General features: G+C 36.4%; 2 protein-coding genes across 2 annotated transcripts; both read left to right on the top strand.

Moving 5' to 3' along the window:
• The first annotated feature begins 292 nt into the window (after positions 1-292).
• Positions 293-5,514, top strand: LOC143468381 (uncharacterized). The gene is made up of 13 exons (XM_076965563.1): positions 293-590; positions 997-1,135; positions 1,323-1,456; positions 1,749-1,932; positions 2,163-2,689; positions 2,816-3,011; positions 3,175-3,344; positions 3,650-3,808; positions 3,948-4,094; positions 4,171-4,231; positions 4,356-4,508; positions 4,589-4,776; positions 4,908-5,514. Exons 1-13 carry the CDS (start codon positions 351-353, stop codon positions 5,049-5,051), a joined length of 2,442 nt encoding a protein of 813 aa, XP_076821678.1. The 5' UTR covers positions 293-350; the 3' UTR covers positions 5,052-5,514.
• A 6,642-nt stretch (positions 5,515-12,156) lies between these two features.
• Positions 12,157-17,848, top strand: LOC143468380 (uncharacterized). The gene is made up of 13 exons (XM_076965562.1): positions 12,157-12,490; positions 13,147-13,285; positions 13,474-13,607; positions 13,912-14,095; positions 14,338-15,002; positions 15,128-15,323; positions 15,500-15,669; positions 15,977-16,135; positions 16,275-16,421; positions 16,499-16,559; positions 16,674-16,826; positions 16,907-17,094; positions 17,236-17,848. Exons 1-13 carry the CDS (start codon positions 12,245-12,247, stop codon positions 17,377-17,379), a joined length of 2,586 nt encoding a protein of 861 aa, XP_076821677.1. The 5' UTR covers positions 12,157-12,244; the 3' UTR covers positions 17,380-17,848.
• The last annotated feature ends 207 nt before the right edge of the window (positions 17,849-18,055 follow it).

Here is an 18,055-nt window from a genome sequence, read left to right as displayed (position 1 = left end):
AACCAAAACCTTTCCTGCCTAAACGTAGCGGTTTATAAAACGCTGGCTCACCAACACTTCCGCAGGTGGACCAAGAATGGCTACAACAGATTTCAGCACACTGTAATAAAAGTCCATCGTAGGTTGTAATGCTTGACGTGTATAACGTAGCCCGAAGCAAGAAGCAAGACCATTGCCTTAAAAAGCAGTGGTTCTAAATGAGACAGTTTTAATAATTTATAGTCATACAGAATGTGTGAGTATACATTTTATTGACCGTAATAATGAACCAGACTTTTTGCAGACATTAAAATCTAGTATTGTACGGTTATGTAAGCTCAGTGATACTAGACCAGCAAGAAAACTTTACAATGAAATTTCAACTTTTGTCTGTTTTACTGTTGATGTTGGCGACAAGACGTGTTTATTCTGTCGCCGTTGGACACCATCCTAGAGAGGATCACGATCACGATCAAGAGAATGATGATCACGATCACGGTGAAGTAAACGGCAAAGATCACGAAATTGCTCTAACAAAGATCGAGGAGAAATTAGAATACAAAATGACTTTAAATTCATTGAATATTTTGTTGGAGAATCTCAATGAAGAGGTAAGGATACAGATGCAGAGATACGTATGAGCTTGGAATAAAATGATCATAAATTTACTTAATATATGAAGTAAACCTGACCATAATTGTTATGAAACCTATAGACCAATTTTAGCTAAATCTGGGGCTCCTAAAATTACGTATTAAACGTGAATTGGTTTAAAATTTTCAAGTCATACGTTATCGCGAATGTGCTTGTGCAAAAAAAGTTGCTAGTTTTCGTGCCTGATCGCTATTATTGCCACAAGGTTGTAATGTACAATACACTCTAGGTTCATTTTTGTGTAGTAAAGTATAGTATACAAACCATGGAATGTTATAAGATAAAACATGAAATGCTGATATTAAATATTTGTCCCTGCTTTGTTACAATTACCAAAAGTCGAACCTTATTGGACACTTTCAGTGTCTTACGGCTGATAGCTTGTTTGAATCTTTTGGAACCAACTTGGACGCTAACTTGAGCCAAGAGCAGGTATATGATGTCTATGCGATTGTTGCCTACTATCTCCAAACATCAGAATCTTTTAAATGCAACGATTCAAGTAAGGCTCATTCAAAAAAGCAACAACTTTCAAGTATCATGTTATTCTTAGACTTAATGCCTATTTTTGGTGTTAACTCTGCTTATGCATAACTTTATTAATCACAGGGGACGACACTTCATACAACATTGAAGACAACTAATTTGAAATATTTTATTTAAACTTGTTTATTATTCTTGGTTTTTAGAGAGTTTAGTCTCAGCATCTACAGCTCGAGAAACGCTCTTTGTGGAAGGCACAATTTGTGCCGGACAACTTACAAAACTTATCGATTCCATATCTGCCAATCGAAGAGTTTCTCAATCTGCGACATCCTGCAAGGTTGGTTGATGATGTCTTTATTTAGTGCAAAACAATCAATCAAACGTTCAAAGCCGACGTACTGGGAACCATGTTTCTTTTCTTAATTCACAAACCGTCCACATCGGGGTGTTTTAAGGCGCTATTACGTAATGCAAATTGCGACATATATCATTATTTTTGGTAACATTTTTCCAAAAATTTAACTTAAGTTTACAAAGTTTTTATCTGTGTATAATTTCAAACTCAGGAAGTTCTGTTGAGTTTGAAAAGTATTAATTTATTCTTCATTGTGTTACGTGTCTTTTTCTAGTGCTACGGTATCTCATCAATCATAGCGCAATGCACTTCAGACCCAGATGAAATAAACCAGGCCTTGGCAAAAATAGTCGTAGCACTCGCTGACGGCATCTGCCTTCTTCCTGGCGTCTCGTATTTCCAGGATATACTTTTGGCGGAATTCGTGTCAGCAGAAAGCCAGGTTGTATCTGAGGAAGGTAGGTAGTACACTTTATCTAATCGCTAAACATGACAGTTTTGGTGCTCAAACTTCATGTTTGGTAAAACATTTAGCGGCATTTCTTTGACGTAACCCGATATGAAATGTTACGAACAATTACATATATAAAGTTTTAACTCATTTGAAAAATTCATCGTTATCAGATAACAACTTTTCCATTTAATTATCATGTAAGTGATGTAACAAGCCATCTATGTTTGATCACAGATTTTGGTCGATTTCTCGCCCAGCTGAGCATTGGTGAGATACCATCGTCGGATGATCATGATGGTCACGATCACGGCAAGGATGAAGATGATCACGATACAGATAATGATCATGAATATCATGATCATGAAACTGATCCCGATCGTGAAAAAGATAGCGACCATGAAGATCATGATCACGATATGAACAACAATGGTGATCATGATTTCGGAGTTGATGAGAATCACGAAGAAGAAAATGATCATGAAAATCACGATCACGGAGTTGATGAGAATCACGAAGAAGAAAGTAATCATGAAGAACACGAAGATCATGACAGTCACAACAATGTTGAACATAATAACGTTAATGACACCAGTGATGGTGATCTTGGAAACGGTGTTGACCATGATGATCATGATGATCATGATGATCATGATGATCACGATCACGAAGATGAACATGAAACTGACAATAAACCTGTTGAAGCTGAAACCCCCCCAACACGGACGAGAAGAAATGCTAACAACACTGCAGTACGCTCAAAGGTGTGTTAATGTTTTACGCTGAACAATATCTTTAAAAATGTACCAATTTCAACAAAGTACTAATCTGGAAAGGGTGTTACAATTGCAAAATACAAAACAACAACTAACGCTTACAAAATGTTCCAGTGCCTATCAAGCAGTGAAATGAAGGCCATTGCCATGTCGGAAAGAACGGCAAATAAGAGCGAAAATCAACTTATGGTCAACGACATTATTGCTCTGTACCCAGTGTTCCTGCAACAAATCGCTAGCGGAGCGTGCCAAGAGCTGGACAGCTCCCATGTATCTGGACGACAAGATCTAACTTACACTACAGCACAAAGTAAGGGAATAACTTATCTTGATTGCTGGACACCTTTTCCCTAGTCGTTGCAGATTATAGAGACTGCATTGGTTTAGTGCCTAAAAATTACTCTGTCAGGTTTTGAAATTATTACTTAACTAGTTCGTTCACCTTTGATTAAAACTTTCAATTGTTTTGTTAGAGTACGGATACGGTACACTTGCAGTTTTGGTTATAAAACTTTTGGCGTTTGGTGGTTTATTACTTTTTCCTGCCATTGGAAGTGTCGGATACCAACTTACAATGCAGTTTTTCATTGCTCTTGGTGTGGGATCATTATCAGGGGATGCTCTGCTCCATCTCATTCCCGAGGTTGGTTACTGCTTTACCAAATCTAAACGTTTCAATAAAAATAATACCCCACACAGAAGACCTTTGTCATTTACATACTTGATATGTACAAATATGGTTATTTTTACTGTAGTCGTAATTGTCAGTTAAGCTTAGATATTCTACAAGTCTAATTTTAAGAAAAAATCCCGTTTATTTTATGTAAATCGGGGAATTTTCAACTTAATGTATTTAAAAAGGTCCAATTGTTGCAACAAATAAACTCCAAATTTTTGCTTTGTCGCGTCATAACAGCGGTTGTTACGCCACAAATATTTTATTTAAAGGTTTTGGGTCTGCACGGTCACGAGGAGGGAGACTCGCATGACCATGGAGAAAAAGAGGAAGATAAAACTTACATCTATCGCCTCCTGGTGGTCATAGGAGGAATATATTTGTTTTTCTTGTTCGAAAATGTGCTCCGGCTTTGGAACCAAATTCGCGGAGTAAGTTGACGATATATTCAGGCTTCTGTTTACGTGCTAGTGTTGAATCCCATTTTGACTGAAATATAGTCTTTCGTCCACAGACTGTGACATAATTTACAATTCTTTCAGAATATAATAACCATTTATTAATTTTCAGTCAACTGTTTCTTTCCATCACCATGGCGACGATGGTCAAGCTCACATGGAGGAAGGCAAGAAAAGAGGAGAGCATCATGGCGTCGTCCAAACACTCTCATTGGATAAAGTGGATGAGCATCCGGATGAGAAGAAAAAACCATCAACGGTAAGAACAACTTGTCCAACATTTGACTTTAGAGCAAAATTTTGCGACATTTTTCATAAACTGATTGTGTTCATAGGGTATGGACTCTGTTGAGTCAGAGAACATTCTCTCGGAAGGAAGACAGACAGTTTGCTGTGGTAAGAACTTGTTGCGTTAGAAATGATATAACTTTTCAGCAAGTTGTACTTCCTATATCACTATAGTGATATCATACTAAACTTCTAAACTCTTTTGTATAAAACATCGCTCCTTGATTTTCAGGCATTACACCAGTAGGAGTCATGGTTCTAATAGGAGACATTCTACATAATTTTGGCGACGGCTTGGCTCTTGGTGTGGCTTTTAGCTCAAGTTGGTTTGGTGGCCTAGGAGCCTCAATCGCTATCTTTTGCCACGAGATACCACACGAGTTCGGTAGGTAAAATGTTAAAAACCTAATTATATCCGGAAGGTTCTCAAAATAAGAAGTCTGTAATTACCCGTCTATTGAACAGGTGACTTTGCCATCTACTTAAAAAACGGCATGTCAAAGTGGAAAGCGCTTGGTTTAAACTTCCTCGCCGCTTGCTTTGCCTTTGTTGGACTCTACATTGGCCTCAGCGTTGCTGACAACCCCGAAGTCAGGCAATGGCTTTTGGCTGTTATTGCCGGGATGTTTCTTTACATATCTCTAGTTGATGTGGTAAGTAAGCAAAGTCGTGGTCGCCTTAAAGTTATTTTGACTTGAGCTATTAGAAAAGTCATTCTTCATTTTTATGACCGTACTCCCTGGCTTGGAAAGAAATGAATGAAAGATGTCTCTATAAATTTTAGTTACACGAAATGATCGAAGAGAAATCAGAAAAGCATCCCATTCTTCAATTCTTCCTCCAGAATCTCGGAATATGTCTGGGATGGGCAATTCTGCTTTTACTGGCTCTCTATGAAGATCAAATCCGTACTTCCATAAACGCTTAGGTTTCAATTTTTGTACACTACTTACTAATCTACGCCATTTTTATAATTCATATATTTATTGATTAATTATTATTTCGTTACAACTTTTAGGGAACTTAATTTACTTTCACGTATCTGCGATTTCAGGTTTACTGCTAGTGGCCATATTTTTTCTGTTTTTTTTTATCACTTTTGTTGAATGAGAAATTGTATAGTAAGTTATAACCTTATTTGTTTTTGTATACCAGTGTTTAAATTTGTTAGTGCAATATTTCGAAATGAGTGAAAATTGTTTTGTTGTATCAACAAACCTGGTTGGTTGAAATTTAACTTTTTATTTTAATGATTTATTGTTTTCATGTTTCGAATTCACTTTTTAAGCTTTAGCAAGATTTTACACAAGTTTGTTGAAAGTTAAAACGACTGCCTTCTACGCGGGATACTCAATTTTTATCCCTTGGTTGGGTGAAAAAACTTTCAAAAATAGTTTTCGCGACTTCTTCACTTGGCGCTCAGCATTAGGAAATGTAAATACTGTAGAGAGTGGACACGCATTGGTACCAGGAGACCTGCTCTCCACTATTGTGGTAATCACTCCACAAGCAGCTGAGTGACCAGATGGCGACGAAACGGGGATCGATTTCACCCTGAACGCAAGACGATGTACATGGGACAACTTTACGTACTTGCTTAACGTCTTTGATGTAACGAATATTTTCCGCTGTTTTTTTGACGTAAAGCAAATGAAGTAATAGTCATCGACTGTGATGTTTGTCGGAGAAGCATCTGGAGTTTTACAATTACTTTATTAGGAGCTATACCGCACCCCATGATATATCCTTGTACGGAAAACATAAAAAAAGTTGATTTTTCTGTAGACGACAAATACGTTCATCACAGTTGCGTGTTGTTGTTGAGCAACATGAATGCTGTCAGGGGGAATTTTCCATTCAACATTTTAAATGGTGTAAAGGGCAACAGACAAAAACGTGGACAGATGAGACAGGAAATTAAAGAATTTTTTTATTAAATGATATATTGTCTTATAGAGAACGACATGCGACTTCCGAGAAGTTCCATATATGGAAGCAATGTCCTTTCTTTGTTTTACAAACTGTCCCAATTGGCACAAAAGTGTTAAATCTCTCCAGAACCAACGCGGAGTGTAGACACTTTATTAGCCAAATAACGCAACATAAGCGCGATATGTAATGTCCGCTGTACAAAAAGTGGAAACAAACCACGGGCCAAGTATCAAAAACGAGTTTTTTGACAGAAGCTTGAAACTTTTTGACAAAACGTCTGCGTGTGCAATTCACTTTCTACACGCAAATAGATAAGGACGTGTCGAGCATGACAAGTTTGGGCAAGTTTATCAATAACTCTTTGATGACATGGCTAACATAAGTCCGTCATGTAAAGTCAACATGCGCAGTCTTTCCATCAAAACATTTTTTTCCCAGAAGTAAAGAAGTGTTAATTATTATCTGTGACGCTATTAAGCGTTATTTCGTATTTATTTCTTCTAAATCGAGATACCGCTTTCTCGGTTTTCTGCGCAACGCTGCAAAGAATATTTACAAAATATGACGACATTTGAAAATTGACGTTTTAACTCATCATAATAAAAACGATTTCTACAGAAGGTATTTCCGCAAACCTTTCTGCTTTCTGCTGCAAAATACCAGGCGTCTTAGCTCGTTGCACGTTTGTGATATTAACTGAAAATCGGAGGCCAGAAAAACAACAATTAATAAAAAAATTTCAAAGGTTACATAATATTTAAATCCTTTAATCTTCGTGCAGCAGCAGGACGAGACACGTTTCCATTTTACCTTTAATGATTAACCTATAGGCAATTTTCACATTTCTTTTATATTTTACCTTCTATGTTGTAAGGTACCTGTACCGAATAAGGCCCACCTAACACTTTTTTGAAAATAACTCAAGAACCATAAATGAGAATAGACTGAAAAATCGTATTCTATTAGTGAGGGTATATGACTACAACATATTAAAACCACAATACCTGACAACCCCCAAAAAATTTTTATAAAGAAATTAAAAATTCCAAAAAATGGGCCTTATTAGGAGCATAGGCTCCTAATAAGGCCCACCAATTTTGTGAGTATTTTGATTCAAAACATAGTAATAGACAACATATAACATTATTAGAAATTTCACATTTTAAGTTGTACAAACATTTAAAAAGATTCCACTAGGCGCATCAAAGTAACTGCAACAACTTGCCAACTGATGACTGGAACCACTCTTGAAGTCTGGACATCAATTAGCCAAGCATCTTGTATGGGCCTTATTAGGCGCATGTGGCATCCACGAAAAAAATGTCACATTTTTATCATCAGAAAAATTTTAGCAAAAAAAGTGCATTATCCTTTTCAATACTAAGTTGGTTGTTACATGAAAACTTCAGCCGGCTGACAACAGTTCATTTAAACCGGCCAAATTCTCACTTACTTTTTTTCTAAATTAACAAAACCACCTTAACTGCAAATATCAAATTTTTGTTGTGCTCTAGCGAATCGGTTGATCACGTGACAAGGATGAAATCTGGTAAACCCTCATGAATTTATATTAGTTTTTATGTAGGGACAAAATCTTTCATTTATTTGCACGGGTTTGCGAAATATGAGCAATGGGCCTTATTAGGGACCGGGCCTTATTCGGTACAGGTACCTTAGGTTTGTAAAACTTTTTCTCTTGTCAAATAAAAGAGATGATCAAAGTTACTATTTATAATTCTTTTTCTACTTGATAATGAATCGAAAGTTTTAGGTGCTTCGTAACGCTCACCCACACAGAGAAAAGTAGGTTTTTTTTGGACAAACTTAAACACGCTTAAACCCTCCGACTATGTGAAATACTCTTATAAAGAACATTTAAACAACTAACAATAATTGTTCTTCGCTCGATTAGAATTTTGCAAAGTCGTGTTTCCTTTGAACACAGCGTATGCAATTATTTGTAGGAGCTGCTCTCGCAAGGCCGATTTGCCTTAGGCACAGATTACAGGCTGGTTTCATTGAGAGGGTTGTTTACTAATCACGTTATACACAAGAGATATAAATTATCTTCTCTAAACCTGTCTTCATTACCTTGATTTACGGTATCACGAAAGTCATGTATTTAGCATAGGTCAACTTAGGTTCAACGTAGTTAACTACAAATTGCAATAACGACGTTTTGTGTTTTTGTCGGTTGGTGCTCGCCCAAGCAAGAGCACAATCTCCGCAATTTGAAAGAGATATTTTGTATAATTTGCATATAAGCGCCATTCGTGCCGCACATGCAGGGATATGTTGTTTGCATTAAGGGATCGTTTTCTTTGGCAAATAACCTATTGTTTTTCTTACGAAATGAATTTGTAATCATTCCAGCTTTTTTTCTTATACCGTTAAGCGGAGTATACTTATATATAGTACGCGCGTCAATAAAGTGAAATTATAGAGCAGTCGAATGCACAAACGTGTTTGAAATAAACAATTTATGGTATCGCTTATTTGCAGACGTCCAACTTCAAATTACGATTTGAGAATTGAAAGCCAAAAATATTTTCCACCAAGGTCCAGTCCATTTGCTAATTTCCGTTGTTTGATGAATGACGTCGCCGTCTATATTGCAAATTGTACAATTGCATTTAATTTTAGCTTTAACATTTGCCAAACACACGGCAGTTATGTCCATTAAAATAATTACTGTAATTATTATCAGACTGAAGCTGCAGCAATTGTACTGAACTAACAATTAACATAAAAAATTGCTGCTCTTAAGTTCTGATCAAAAAATAGCAGTGGCTCGAAAAATTTTAATTATATTTTCCACCGCCCTGTTGCCTGTTTACATAAAAAAATTTGTTATAGATAGAAAAATTGGTGAATAAATCGATTGCTAACTTTACAATCAGGCAGTAAAGACTTACTCAAATATTCATTGTACTAAGGACAAAAGCCTTGGCAATGATACCCACGCATATTTCATTCCACATTGGTATCGTCAAATGAAACAACGTAATCCAAACCACTTGCAAATTATAATTACAAGTTAAGATACTTTTGTATTTGTGTTGATGGTCTAACGCAAGTTTTTGGTCTTTGAAAATTTCAAAGCCGAAAGCGGAATTTACTTGACAGCTAGAAGAAACAAACCATGAAATTGTACGATCACTGTCATCTACGAATGACGAATTAAGACGAAAATCCAACACCCAGTTGAAATCATCCTTCACACAATAAGCTTGTTGTATTTACCTACAGTATTTACGAGGAAACAAATTAAAGAGTGAAACAAAAACCGCATCCGCCATGACTATTTGACAAGGTTGAATTTTGAATTTTAGTCTAACAAGTCTAGTTATTAAGTCTGTAAATACACGAAAAAGTGATTATAACTCATTGATTGAATTTCAACTGTCGTTGTAATTATCCCGGTGAGTATACCCAAGCTTGTTTACGTCGGAAAACAAATGTTTTCTTTGAAGAAAACCTTAAATAGAACATGTTGTTCGATACATGTTAGCTTTTGGTTAATAAAATGTTAATACCTGCTTTTATGGCACTTTTTGCAAACATGTAGTTACCTAAAATGCAACGCAACCAAAATTAAAATAAACAAACCAACGCAAGGTGATTTCCTGCAGTGCGGCTTATGCGGCTCCAGTATAAAGCGAACCTTGTGTATAAAGCACAGATTTGTATGGATTTACTGCTCTCGAATTTATACCAAAGGTAAAAACTAGATTTCCCCTTTATATACGCTTAAGTTATAAACTAAGCTTTTCTATCCTAATATCTTAGCTCTGGGCTATAAATCGAATGTCAGTAATATAAGCACAAGCGATTGATTTAGACCACTCGGTTATGTTATAAAACTTTACCAAGTATGAGGGCCTTGTGTCAATTAAATAAATTTTATTCTTGAAACGTTGTGGTTCTAACCAGATATAACAAACGTAAAAACACATTGATAAAACGTTTGTTGCATAGACTTTACGGCAAATCGATTTGCAATGCAGTTGCTACGGACACGTGATATTAAACTAGCCAAAAAATAATCTTGAAATGAAATGTTACCATAAAGGTGACATTAAAAATCAAGAAAACGTTGATCAGGCTGCAGCACTGGCATTAAAGTGGTGATTTGGGTTTGATTTGAAAAACAACAAAATATAAACCAGGGACGCCCAATCTTTATTAACCCAATGTCTACTTTTCAAATAGCAAACTTCCAGTGGTCTACCAATCCAGTGTGAACATCGCAAATCCACATACATCATTTCCGGTGTATCTTACTTGCTAATTTCAAACGTTTTCAAGTCCCTCCAACATAACCTTGCACGTATCGTTAAATACATCGTGGTGTCACAATAAAATTTATATAGCAAACTTAACTCGGACGCAAAATTCGAACGAATGGAAATGCGCTCAAACCATTAAAAGAAAAGGTTAAATTTTTTCATGAAACAATGACACGTTTAGCGTATTTAAAGATGCAATCACCGTGTTAGTGGTTTAGCGGGTAACTAGATTTTATTATTGAAACGGTGTGATCGCAGAAGCAATAAAACTGAAAACGTCCCCATTTCCTTCATTGCGCACTTGTATTGAATTTCTTTCCGAAGTTTAAATCTCTCCGTTGGCCCAGGTATAGACATCACATCACACACTTAACCTCTCTCAAGCACATACATACAGGAAACCTTCCATAAACAGAGTTAAGGTGAAGCCTTTTTCGTAAAAGTGTAAGTTGGTCAATCGTTAGCATTTTTGGTAATCAAATTTTATTCGAATAATTTGATCAATAGTCGCCATAGTAGGCCTAAGTCAGTTGATTACTGGATTGTTTAGTTACCAAAGACAAAGTAATCAGTTGATTATTCAATTTTAAAGTTTAGTAATTTTGTGTTTGACACAGCAACTAATAAAGAGTTGTGTTGGTCACACCGTCAAAGTAACAATAGTAACGTAATGTAACACTAGTCCACAACGACTATTAAAAATTGATTTAAACAAGTTATTTAACACTTACTCGATTATTTGGTAGTCGTTGTGCCGAGTCACAAAACAAACTGTCACACATAAAATAGTTTGATTTTTCTAATGGCCTCGCGGTCCACTTGGGATTTGTCCGCGGACCATTGGTAGACTGCGAACGGCTGGTTGGGCAGTCCTGCTATAAATCTTAAAAAGTTTTTAGCAAGTTTGAAAAACTGCAAACAAGCAAAATGCAACTACAAAAATCCAAATAATAATCTTCAGTATGGAATTTATGAAAATATAGCACAGGTGTCATAGTTTGTCGGCGAACATTCAGAAAAGATCATCCTCCAAACGTTATTATTATAGCCTAATCGCCCATAATAACCGGTCGCAAATGCAATTTTTCGTGTTTGGCTTTGCAAATAATTAAGAAGTAGCTTTTATTTACGTAACAGTACAGACGGAAAAGTTTCACTGCTCGATGACGTATAATCTTTTGCATGTGACGTAGGGCTGAGAGACGTAAGTTTGGCTGAAGCAAATATTGCCTGAAAAACTAAGAAAGAAAAAAATGTAATTCTGCCAATGCAATTATTTTCGAATCACGAACACCCAGACAAGAAGAAGCATGACACATAACGCATGACGCATGACACAAATGTCATCTGCTTACGTATTTGGAACATAATACAATAAAGTTGCTTTATCGTCTAATTTTACGTCACGTTGATTTCACAACATAACCAAAAACTTTCATGCCTAAACGTAGCGGTTTATAAAACGCTGGACACACCAACACTTCCGCAGATGGACCAAGAATAGCTACAACAGAATTCAGCCCACGGTCATAAATGTCCATCGTAGGTTGTAATGCTTGACGTGTATAACGTAGCCCGAAGCAAGAAGCGTCTTCAAGCCGTATTTTGATTAACAACATTCCTATTTTATTTTTTTGCGATGCGTTAACGGTACGCAGCAAGTTCGAAGTCAGAAAGGTTATGTTTCGTTTTATGGGAAGTTGCAACGACCAGGAGTTAGACTATTGCCTTAAAGCAGTGGTTCTAAATGAGACAGTTTTAATAATTTATAGTCATACAGAATGTGTGAGTATACATTTTATTGACCGTTTTAATGAACCAGACTTTTTGCAGACATTAAAATCTAGTATTGTACGGTTGTGTAAGCTCAGTGATACTATACCAGCAAGAAAACTTTACAATGAAATTTCAACTTTTGTCTGTTTTACTGTTGATGTTGGCGACAAGATGTGTTTATTCTGTCGCCGTTGGACACCAGCCTGGAGAGGATCACGATCACGATCACGATCACGAGAATGATGATCACGATCAAGATGAAGTAAACGGCAAAGATCACGAAAGTGCTCTAACAAAAATCGAGGAGAAATTAGAAGACAAAATGACTTTAAATTCATTGAATATTTTGTTGGAGAATCTCAATGAAGAGGTAAGGATACAGATGCAGAGATGCATATGAGCTTGGAAACAAATGATTAGAAATTTACTTAATATATGAAGTAAACCTGACCATAATTGTTATGAAACCTATAGACCAATTTTAGCTAAATCTGGGGCTCCTAATATTACGTATTAAACGTTGGTAGGTTTGAAATTTTCACGTCATACGTTATCGCAAATGTGCTTGTGCAGAAATAAAAGGAATTCATGAATAAAGAAACGGCCTTAACGCCGTCTCTAATATTCTTCAAGCCGCTGAAAACTTGCAATGCGCCGTAAATAATGAATAAAAGAATGATCAATGCTAGAAATCAATATGACGGATTTACAAAGTGTACGGTTAAACGCAATTTTTTGCGATTTGTGGATCCTTTAACACTCAATCACCTGATCGGGATATATGCACTTTTGCGCCGGTTATACCCATGTTTTTGCGATCAGGTTAGCGCACAAAAAAAGTTGCTAGTTTTCGTGCCTGATCGCTAACACTGCCACAAGGTTGTAATATACAATACACTCCAGGTTCATTTTTGTGTAGTAACAAACCATAGAATGCTATAAGATAAAACATGAAATGCTGATGATAAATATTTGTCCTTGCTTTATTACAATTTCTAAATGTCGAACCTCACTTGATACTTTCAGTGTCTTACGGCTGATAGCTTGTTTGAATCTTTTGGAACGAACTTGGACGCTGAATTGAGCCAAGAGCAGGTATATGATGTCTATGCGATTGTTGCCTACTATCTCCAAACATCAGAATCTTTTAAATGCAACGATTCAAGTAAGGCTCATTCAAAAAGCAACAACTTTCATGCATAATGTTATTCTTAAACTTAATAATATTTTTTTTGGGGTTAACTCTGCTTATGCATAACTTTATTGATCACAGGAGACGACACTTCATATAACGTCGAAGACAATTAATTTCAAATATTTTATTTAACCTTTTTTATTATTCTTGGTTTTCAGCGAGTTTAGTTTCAGCATCTACAGCTCGAGAAACGCTCTTTATGGAAGGCACAATTTGTGCCGGACAACTTACAAAACTTATAGATTCCATATCTGCCAATCGAAGAATTTCTCAATCTGCGACATCCAGCAAGGTTGGCTTATATATTGATTGTTTTTATTTAGTTTAAATGCAAAACAATTAATCAAATGTACAAAGCTGACGTACCGGAAACCATGTTTCTTTTCTTAATTCACAAAACGTCTACTTCGGGGTGTTTTAGGGCACTATTACGTAATTCAATAAGCGACATATATCATTATTTTTGGTAACATTTTTCCAAAATTTAACTTAAGTTTACAAAGTTTTTATCGGTGTATGATTTCAAACTCAAAGAAGTTCTGTTGAATTTGAAAAGTATTAATTTATTCTTCATTGTGTTACATGTCTTTTTCTAGTGCTACGGTATCTCATCAATCGTAGCGCAATGCACTTCAGACCCAGATGAAATAAACCAGGCCTTGGCAAAAATAGTCGTAGCACTCGCTGACGGCGTCTGCCTTCTGCCTGGCGTCTCGTATTTCCAGGATATACTTTTGGCGGAATTCGTGTCAGCAGAAAGCCAGGTTGTATCTGAGGAAGGTAGGTAGTAGGCCTACACTTTATCTAATCGCTAAATATGACAGTTTTGGTGCTCGAACTTCATGTTTGATAACACATTTAGCCGCATTTCTTTGACGTCACCCGATGTAAAATGTTATGATCAGTTACACATATAAAGTTTTAAATAATTTGAAAAATTCATCGTTATCAGATAACAACTTTTCCATTTAACTGTTCTGTAAATGTAAGTGATGTAACAAGCCATCTATGTTTGATCACAGATTTTGGTCGATTTCTCGCCCAGCTGAGCATTGGTGAGATACCTTCGTCGGATGGTCATGATGGTCACGATCACGGCAAGGATGAAGATAATCACGATACGGATAATGATCATGAAGGTCATGATCATGAAACTGATCCCGAACGCGAAGAAGATGGCGACCATGAAGATCATGATCACGGAGTTGATGAGAATCACGAAGAAGAAAGTGATCATGAAGATCACGATCACGGAGTTCATGAGAATCACGAAGAAGAAAGTGATCATGAACATCACGATCACGGAGTTGATGAGAATCACGAAGAAGAAAGTGATCATGAAGATCACGATCATGAAGTTGATGAGAATCACGAAGAAGAAAGTGATCATGAAGATCACGATCACGGAGTTGATGAGAATCCCGAAGAAGAAAGTGATCATGAAGATCACGATCACGAAGAACACGAAGATCATGACAGTCACAACGAAGACGACAACAATATTGAACATAATAACGTTAATTACACCAGTGATGGTGATCTTGGAAACGGTGTTGATCATGATGATCATGATGACCACGATCACGATCAAGAAGATGAACATGAAACTGACAATAAACCTGTTGAAGCTGAAATTCCCCCAACACGGACAAGAAGAAATGCTGATGACGCTGCTGTACGCTCAAAGGTATGTTAATGTTTTACGCTGAACAATATCTTTAAAAATGTACCAATTCAAGAAAATACTAATCTGAAAAGAGTATTACAATTGCAAATTCCAAAAAAACAACTAACGTTTACAAATTGTTCCAGTGCCTATCAAGCAGTGAAATGAAGGCCATTGTCATGTCGGAAAGAACGGCAAATAAGAGCGAAAATCAACTTATGGTCAACGACATTATTGCTCTGTACCCAGTGTTCCTGCAACAAATCTCTAGCGGAGCGTGCCAAGAGCTGGACGGCTCCCATGTAACTAGGCGACAAGATCTAACTTACACTACAGCGCAAAGTAAGGGAATAACTTATTCATATAGCTGGACACCTTTACCCCAGTCGTTGCTGACTATAGATATTGCATTGGTTTAGTGCTTAAAGTAACTTTGTGAGATTGCCTTTGTCAGATTTTGAAATTATTAGTTAACTAGTTCGTTCACCTTTGATTAAAACTTTCAATTGTTTTGTTAGAGTACGGATACAGTACACTTGCAGTTTTGGTTATAAGTCTTTTGGCCTTTGGTGGTTTATTACTTTTTCCTTCCATTGGAAGTGTCGGATACCAACTTACAATGCAGTTTTTCATTGCTCTTGGTGTGGGATCATTATCAGGGGATGCTCTGCTCCATCTCATTCCCGAGGTTGGTTACTGCTTTATCAAATCTAAACGTTTCAATAAAAATAATACCCCACACAGAAGACCTTTGTCATTTACGTGCTTGATATGTACAATTATGGTTATTTTTATTGTGGTCATATCTGTCAGTTGAGTTTAGACATTCTACAAGTCTAATTTTTGGAAACAAATCCGGTTTATTTTATGTAAATTGGAGAATTTTTAACTTAATGTATTTAAAAAGGTCAAATCGTTGTCACGAAAAAAACTCCCACTTTTTGCTGTGTCGCGTCATAACATCCGTTGTTACGTCACAAATATTCTATTTAAAGGTTTTGGGTCTGCACGGTCACGAGGAGGGAGACTCGCATGACCATGGAGAAGAAGAGGAAGATAAAACTTACATCTATCGCCTCCTGGTGGTCATAGGAGGAATTTATTTGTTTTTCTTGTTCGAAAATGTGCTCCGGCTTTGGAATCAACTTCGCGGAGTAAGTTGAGAACATATAGAGGCTTCTGTTTACGTGCTAGTGTTGAATCCCGTTTTGACTGAAATATAGTCTTTCATCCACAGACTGTGACATAATTTACAATTCTTTCAGAATATGATAACCATTTTTTACTTTTCAGACAAATGTTACTTTCCATCACCATGGCGACGATGGTCACGCTCACATGGAGGAAGGCAAGAAGAGAGGAGAGCATCATGGCATCGTCCGAACACTCTCATTGGATAAAGTGGATGAGCATCCGGATGAGGAGATAAAACCATCAAAGGTAAGAACAACTTGTCCAACAATTGACTTTTAGAGCAATATTTTGCGACACTTTTCGTAAACTGATTGTGTTCATAGGGTATGGACTCTGTTGGGTCAGAGAACATTCTCTCGGAAGGAAGACAGACAGTTTGCTGTGGTAAGAACTTGTTGCGTTATAAATGATGTAAATTTTCAGCAAGTTGTACTTCCTAGTGACATCATACTAAACTTGTAAACGCTTTTGTATAAAACATCGCTCCTTGATTTTCAGGCATTACACCAGTAGGAGTCATGGTTCTAATAGGAGACATTCTACATAATTTTGGCGACGGCTTGGCTCTTGGTGTGGCTTTTAGCTCAAGTTGGTTTGGTGGCCTAGGAGCCGCAATCGCTATCTTTTGTCACGAACTACCACACGAGTTCGGTAGGTAAAATGTTAAAAACCTAATTATACCCGGAAGGCTCTCAAAATAAGAAGTCTGTAATTACCCGTGTATTGAACAGGTGACTTTGCCATCTACTTAAAAAACGGCATGTCAAAGTGGAAAGCGCTTGGTTTAAACTTCCTCGCCGCTTGCTTCGCCTTTGTTGGACTCTACATTGGCCTCAGCGTTGCTGAAAACCCCGAAGTCAGGCAATGGCTTTTGGCTGTTATTGCCGGGATGTTTCTTTACATATCTCTAGTTGATGTGGTAAGTAAATGAAGTCATGGTAGCCTTGAAGTTATTTTGATTTGAGCTATTAGAAAAGCCATTCTTCATTTTTATGACTTCTTCATTTTATGCTTCCTGGCTGGGAAAGGAATGAATTAAAGATGTCTCTGTAATTTTTAGTTGCATGAAATGATCGAAGAGAAATCAGAAAAGCATCCCATCCTTCAATTCTTCCTCCAGAATCTCGGAATATGTCTTGGATGGGCAATTCTGCTGTTACTGGCTCTCTATGAAGATCAAATCCGTACTTCCATAAAAGCTTAGGTTGCAATTTTTTTTACAGTACATCTCTGTCATTTTTATAATTCATATATTTATTGAGTATTATTTCAGTACTACAGGCAACTTTTAGTGGACTTTCAAGAAATTTAATTTTCGTCCGCGTATCTGCGATTTCAGATTTACAGCTGCTAATGGCCATATTTTGTCTGTTTTACGTTTACATTTTTGTTGAATGAGAAATTGTAACTTATAGTATAACCGTATTAGTTTTTGTATACCAGTGTTTAAACTTGTTTCTGTATCATACATTGACACAATATTTCGAAATGAGTGAAAATTGTTTTGTTACCTATCAACAAACCTCGTTGGTTGAAATATAACTTTTTATTTTCATGATTTATTGTTTTCATGTCTCGAAATCACTTTTTAAGCTTTAGCAAGTTTTTACACAAGTTTATTGAAACGTAGAATTTCTTACGCTTATGCTTAATAAAACCAAATTTTAAGCATGTTTTTTTTTCTACCGCGTTTGTTTGCTTCCCGATGCAAAATCAAAACTTTATTACAGCACTAAATGGTTTATTCGAAATACTGAAGAAAAAAGTTGATCATAACTATTCACTGAGATACTAATTTAAGGGACAGTAAAAAGTCGATTGTGAAATTCAAGAAAATCTGGAAATTCATAATGATTTTTATAACAATCAATAGGGTTTTT

Source organism: Clavelina lepadiformis, chromosome 8 (assembly GCF_947623445.1).
Source record: "Clavelina lepadiformis chromosome 8, kaClaLepa1.1, whole genome shotgun sequence".
Taxonomy (NCBI): domain Eukaryota; kingdom Metazoa; phylum Chordata; class Ascidiacea; order Aplousobranchia; family Clavelinidae; genus Clavelina; species Clavelina lepadiformis.
Note: the sequence above shows the minus strand (reverse complement) of the source record. Positions and strands in the feature narration are given on the sequence as shown.

Coding starts and splice junctions, on each gene's coding strand:
- LOC143468381 (XM_076965563.1), top strand. CDS start 351: ATGAAATTTCAACTTTTGTCTGTTTTACTGTTGATGTTGGCGACAAGA. Junction 1,933..2,162: donor CCAGGTTGTATCTGAGGAAG/GTAGGTAGTACA, acceptor GTTTGATCACAG/ATTTTGGTCGATTTCTCGCC. Junction 3,345..3,649: donor TGCTCCATCTCATTCCCGAG/GTTGGTTACTGC, acceptor TTTTATTTAAAG/GTTTTGGGTCTGCACGGTCA.
- LOC143468380 (XM_076965562.1), top strand. CDS start 12,245: ATGAAATTTCAACTTTTGTCTGTTTTACTGTTGATGTTGGCGACAAGA. Junction 13,608..13,911: donor AATCTGCGACATCCAGCAAG/GTTGGCTTATAT, acceptor GTCTTTTTCTAG/TGCTACGGTATCTCATCAAT. Junction 15,670..15,976: donor TGCTCCATCTCATTCCCGAG/GTTGGTTACTGC, acceptor TTCTATTTAAAG/GTTTTGGGTCTGCACGGTCA.